Raw genomic sequence first — 6000 nt, 5'->3', positions numbered from 1 at the left:
TGGGCAGCAAAGCCTGCTTCCTCCGCCAGCTTCTGCTGCTCTCGCCCTGGCTCCCTGTCCTCGGCCGGCTCTGCTTGTCTCCGGGCGTGTGTGTGTCCCAAGCCGGACACGTGGGTGCGTGGTTGGGGGGGCAGGCAAGGCACACCACCCCCCAGCCCGCCACCGCTGCTGCTGCTTGTGGTGTTGGGGGGGAGAGGTGCGGCCGGGCGGCTGCCTTACTTGCTCCCTGGCTAGGCTGGCGGCCAGCAGGGCGCGGCTGAGCTGGGGGGAGGAGGACGGCCCACCCTCCAGCCAGCCAGGTCTCCAGGCCCAACCGGGAGGTTGGCACCTGCGCTTGCCTAGAGCGTAGGACCACCTCGGGCCGGCCCTGAGGGCGAGATCATCCCTTAAAACAATGTACTGATGTGATTAGCTGGGAGTAAAACAATGTGTTGGGAACGCACTGAATGGCATTCCCAGAGATGGACAAAGAAATGGGAGATGTTTGGGAGGAGTTCCTTATACAAAACAAAGTTGAAGTTGAAACTCTGATTGCTTCCTCTGGTGATTCAGTGCGCTAATGGATTTCTAATTAAACTAATAAAAATACTGCTTTATGAGCATTCCAATACTGCTTTATGAGCCTTCCTTTGTGGTGGATGGGAAACTTTTCTGTGTTAGGCGTTGCCTTCGTGAGGGAAATGTGAGTAGGGGAAGTTGCTGGAGACTTATAGGATTAATAATCCAGGTAGATAGTGTTAGCTCTGGGGTGAGGAAGGTCTATTGTTCCAGTTTACGCTAATGCTGGGGTGGGGGAGACCAAGATTTTACACCTTCCAGAATAACGGCCTAGACATGTCTGTGAGGCCTGCCATCCATCTTTTGTACATTCTGATCAAGCTGCCTGACATATGAACTACTGGGGTGCTATTAAATGAAGGGTGTTCGCATCCAACTTGCCCTTCAGCAGAGAGAGAGGATCTGCCTGCTTACACCCCTGCTATAACCCCTTCATTCATGGAGATATAAGGAAAAAGGCATATCTCTGTAAAGCAAGGGACTATTTTTTTTAATGAAAGCTGGGAATTCAGAGAACCTGCTAAACTCGTGTGTGTGTGTGTGTGTGTGTGTGTGTCTGTATTTTAAAAAGTGAAAATGAAACCATCTTCAGGGTAGGGGTGGAGGAGAGGGAGGGGTTTAATAATGGTGACAGTCCAGTCATCAAGAAGTGGGCTGGAGGTGTGTGGGAGTAAGTGGGGCAAAGAAAACAGAGAAACATACATGAGGAAAATGGCAACTCAAAATCACCTTCCAGAAAAAGACTGGGGTAAAAGTAGTCTCAAAAGAACCAGGAAAAACAAACTAACAGGTGTTTTGCGGGGGAAATGAAAACTAAAGGCACAAAAATGCATGTGGAAGTCTGGGGTAAATCAAAGCAGTATGGGCCAAAAACAACATGCAGAAAGGCTCATTATCTGATTCCTGCATTTGACTTGATAGTCTATATTAAACACTCACATCACCATGCCTACCGTCTCCTTTTATTTTTACCCAAATACTTAAAGCCAATCTGTCTCCCTCCAAACCACAAACTTCCTCGCAGGCATAAACTTCCTTAACATACAATGCCACTCCCCCTCCTTTCCTACCAATCATATTTTTAAAAGCAATTTTATCCATTTCTTGTACTACACTCACGTGTCTCATTCCACCAAGACTGAGTTATTTGCTTAATTCATTTGTAAGCCTTCCTTTCCTCAGGCTATGTCATACAGTAGCATTTGTCCTCACATCAGTAAGCAAGAGGGGATATTTATCTGTGGGTTTAATGATCCTCAGCAACTACATCACAAATTCTTGGCCCAGGGGAGACCACAAGAAAGTTTATCAGGGTAGCACACAGCTGATGCCACCCCTCTCCATATAGAGTCTCCAATAACTACCACTACTCTCTTTCTCTTCTTTGGGTGTAGGCTTGCCAAGTCCCCCCGGGGGGCGGGGAAACCCCTGCCCCAGAGGCCCATTCCCCGCTGCCGGTGGATCGGGCCCCGGGGGGAACCCCACTCCCAAAGCATGGGACGTGCCCGGCGTCAGACTCAGCACATCACCCGGAAGTGATGCAGCCACGCCGGGCGCGGGGCCGCGGTCATCCGAGGAAAAACTTTTTGTTTTTCCCTCAGATGACTGCAGCCCCGCCCCTGGCGCGCCCGCGTGACTTCTGGGTGATGTGCTCGTGGTGCGCGTGTGCTTTGCGCGTGCGCTCCCGGAGTAAGCCGGGAGTCCCCGCTGCAGCTTAAGGTAGGGCTTGGCAACCCTATTTGGGGGAATGTGTCATCTCCCACCATTTACTGGGGAGGTGGTGTTCTCCTGATCAATGGCCAAACATCGGGGCTGCCCGTCCTTCCAGTGGTGCAGGCATAAGATCCACAAGTAGGCTCTCAAATAGATTCCACAATTCTGGAGACCCAAGGCACAGCCTAGGAGTCTTCTTCCTGCATGTCACATTCTTCTGTGGCAAAGTCTGCCATCCTTCTGCATCCTAAGCTCTGGAGAGACCTCCCACATCCCCAATTCTTCTGAAGCTCTCTTTGGGTTCCCTCAGTAAAGTGTTCATCTGCCCTGATACTCCTCATGGTGACATTATACTTCCTTTTTGCAGCATGTTGTCACTGCATCATTTTCTATTGATGTAATACCATTTTTCTGCATTGTATTTGCACTCTGTATCATGTCCAATATGTTATTCTTGCTCAATTTTCTGTAATCCTAGTACTCTGTTTATTAGATATCCACTTTGAGTCTCAGTGAGAGACAATAAATATAGTAAATAAATTGAAGACCCCACCCTGCATCTATTAGAATTTGCTTGTTAATGTAGCATAGGCACAGTCATTGATGCTGCAATTTGTGAGTTCTCATAGACATGTATTCAATTCCCCCCATTCAAAATCAACACAATGGAAATGCTTAACTTTGGCTGGATTGTGCTTTCCATATACATTCCGAATGTCGACTACCTTTGTATGCTGCACCAGTGATAGGTGGCAGGAAGACCTAGAATCTTTTCTGTCTTTCCAGGTGGGGCAAAGGCCTGTGATGGCAGCATCGGACAGGAGGAACACCACCATCCACCTCTCATTTTTAACTTACAGAATCATATTCAGGAACAGAAACCCTTGGACAGCAAGTCTGCTGAATACCATGTAGTCTTGCCCATAATAAACCAGGCTCTGCTGGATATTCTTCAGGATATTGCGACAGACAACATCTCCATAGCAGATTACTCTCATGATCCGGCAGCGATACCCTGCTGCAACCCACAGCACTTGGTCTGTCGCTGTCAATCAACTTACTGGAGGTCCGACCTCAAAACATACAGAAAGCAGCTGGACTGATACAGTACTGCATTTGGGACTGGTTTCTTCTTCTTTAAAGATATATAAACAGATTTCTACAGTGACTCAACATCTTAGTGCACAGTAGGGACATGATCCTGATTTTCAAAAAAAATTAGCTTTGTGTCTTTACAATTTGGATATTTTATTTCAAGGTATTTCAGCGTAGGAGTATGAAGATACAAAAACTTGATGGGGTTTATAGTTTGTGCTTTCTTGCAGGAGTCAGAACAGGTTGTTTACCTTATGTTTATCACCTTATGTTATGATGTACATGTTCACCTGAAAGGATGATAGCTTATTTAATTTCCCTTTCAACCTCCAGAATATTTAGTGCCAGATGTTCTGCTTGCTGCTGTCACAAAGTTATACGTTTCATTGGCTGTCAAGGGCTAGATGGATATGCAAGCTACATTATAGATTACAGAGAGTGGATGGAGGATACAGCAGTTTTTTGTTTTTTCATGATAGGAGTGTGTGTCCTAACCAATGCTCCCTCTAAGCTGTGGAGTCTTGTGAGCAAAAAATCTGCTTTGTGAACTCCTGGCATTAAAGTTGTGAGCGAATGATTTGGCTACTGCATAAATTAGTTTTCTCTGGAGCCATCCTTCCTGAGCTAAGACAAAAATGTGTGAGCCAGAGGCTAAAAAAATGTGAGCTAGCTCACACTAACTCACCTTAGAGGGAACACTGGTCATAACATCAAGTTGTGATTTAAGCATCTTAGGAAAGGGTTACATATTATTGCAGTTGGTCCCAACCAGCTTCAGTCATATAAACTGGATATAGTAAACCTAAAAGTTTTGAGAATGGAGATAGTTCTGATTTTTAAACAGGTTTCTAAACAGTTATAGTTTTTTTCTTCTGTTTATTTCCATCCTACTTATATAAGACGTTTCTCTTTATAAGGGTAGACAATGTATTCAGAGCAAACAAAAATGGCACTTCTCACCTTACCTCTGAACAAAATCTGTGCCTGATTCTCTAAAAATAGCTGCACTGGCATGGGGAAAGGACTGGCTTGTTAAAATAGAAGGAAGAAGAATGCCATTCAGAGAGTGAGCAAGCGAGCAATTCTATTAATAAAACACTCAAGTCTATCAGCTGTAAGGGCTCAGCTGCAAACAAGAAGGATGTAGGCAAAGGACAACTACTGCTGACACCAGGATGACTTTATTCCGGCAGAGCGCCAATATAATAAATTGGGGGTCTCTTTGCTTTCCAAATAGATCAGTGTAAAAAATATTCTGCAGGGGTAAAATATTGTGCATCCACTGTACAAAGGCATAGATAAGTAGACTTTTCATAAGTACATTTATGCATAACATAAGTTAGAAAATGGCTAGGCAGGTTTATAAAATTCAGGTTACATACAACTCCCATCAGGATAAAATTTACCCTGTGGTTCTCATTATACAGAGCAGTGTACATATACAGTACGTTGATACCCACATAGCACTTTTAAATACACACACATACACACCAGGGGCCAGAAAAGTTCAGCAAAAACCCCAAACAGTGTTAACAGCATCAGAGAGGCTCTGGCTTCTCCCTCACTTGTGGGCTCTTCCATATTCCTGTTTTTGTTTTGTTTTAATTCTCCAAACTACCTCCCATCCGCCGCTCTGTGCTCTGCTGTTTGCCACTCCTCATGATCTCTTCCCTTTGCTCGTCTGGCTTCCACGGCACAAGTTTATCTATCAAAATCAAAACAAAAGGGCCTTACTTTTCCCACTAACGTGCCATCAGGCATGATGTGCTGTAAACAGGCTTTGTGTGCATGCAGAGGAAATGGGGCCGGGGGGGCGGGGGAGTCATGCAACTATTTTGATTTCACAAAGCCTGTACATTTCTGTGGGTCATTCTGTGCTTTTTCCCTTAATTTACAAGTATGGTCTGGCTCAGGAACAAACTAGATCTATTGCCTATTTGGCATCTAACCCTGACTGAAAACATATTTCTGTTTAGACAATAGATTATACTCTTGTCTTGATTGTAAACATAATATATATGCTAGCTCACCTTGAGTGTCAGCTATGTAAGCCACTAAACTAAGTGAGGCAACCAAATTAGCATACCGGCAGAAAATACATTACAGCAAGGCTATTACAAAAGTCTACCAATTACAAAATGAATAGAGCAGATGCAATTAATATCCTGCTGGTGAAAGGAGACAGTTTTCGCGGAAAGGTCTGCATGGATTCTTGCAGAGTCATACCACAAAAGCCATGCAAGTTGAGTTTTTCGGAAAAAATACAACACAGTCCATCAATGCACTCTCACACAACCATGCAACGTCTTTTTGTCCTATCAGCATTCCACTGATCTGGCTGCCATGGTTTGTTGTCCTGTCCTGAAAACAAGGTCCCACCAGGATTACATGTCAGCACGAGGATGTGTAAGTAATCTACAAGCTTTATATAATGGCCGGCCTATGCTAGATTTTTCTTGCTCCTGACTGGAATTGCAGTGCTGAAACGGAATGATGTGAACTTATTCTGCCGTTAGATAGGAATTGTAGCTGGCACCGACCATACTCAGTGGCAGACCAGCAATACTAGGCAGCATCACACACAACAGTTTTTCTGCAGGAGTATCAGTTCCATATAAAGAAAGAGTGCATTAT

The 6000-nt window shown here is 44.8% G+C and overlaps 2 protein-coding genes across 2 annotated transcripts in view; one reads left to right on the top strand and one right to left on the bottom strand.

Annotated features, from left to right (window-relative positions):
* Nucleotides 1–3374, top strand: part of ARSG (arylsulfatase G) — a gene marked incomplete at its 5' end in the record, with an annotated part of 34806 nt that extends 31432 nt beyond the window's left edge. The window contains one exon of the mRNA XM_015414115.1: nucleotides 3058–3374. Coding sequence (XP_015269601.1) covers nucleotides 3058–3374 — 317 coding nt within the window. The remainder of the gene's footprint in view (nucleotides 1–3057) is intronic.
* Nucleotides 3375–4258: 884 nt separating this feature from the next.
* WIPI1 (WD repeat domain, phosphoinositide interacting 1) overlaps nucleotides 4259–6000 on the bottom strand; it is a 32965-nt gene continuing 31223 nt past the window's right edge. Inside the window, exon 10 of the mRNA XM_015414116.1 lies at nucleotides 4259–5071. Within this exon, the coding sequence (XP_015269602.1) occupies nucleotides 5024–5071 (48 nt within the window). The 3' untranslated portion in view covers nucleotides 4259–5023. The remainder of the gene's footprint in view (nucleotides 5072–6000) is intronic.

This window comes from Gekko japonicus, unplaced genomic scaffold (genome assembly GCF_001447785.1).
Source record: "Gekko japonicus isolate JY-2015 unplaced genomic scaffold, Gekko_japonicus_V1.1 scaffold3872, whole genome shotgun sequence".
Classification (NCBI taxonomy): domain Eukaryota; kingdom Metazoa; phylum Chordata; class Lepidosauria; order Squamata; family Gekkonidae; genus Gekko; species Gekko japonicus.
Note: the sequence above shows the minus strand (reverse complement) of the source record. Positions and strands in the feature narration are given on the sequence as shown.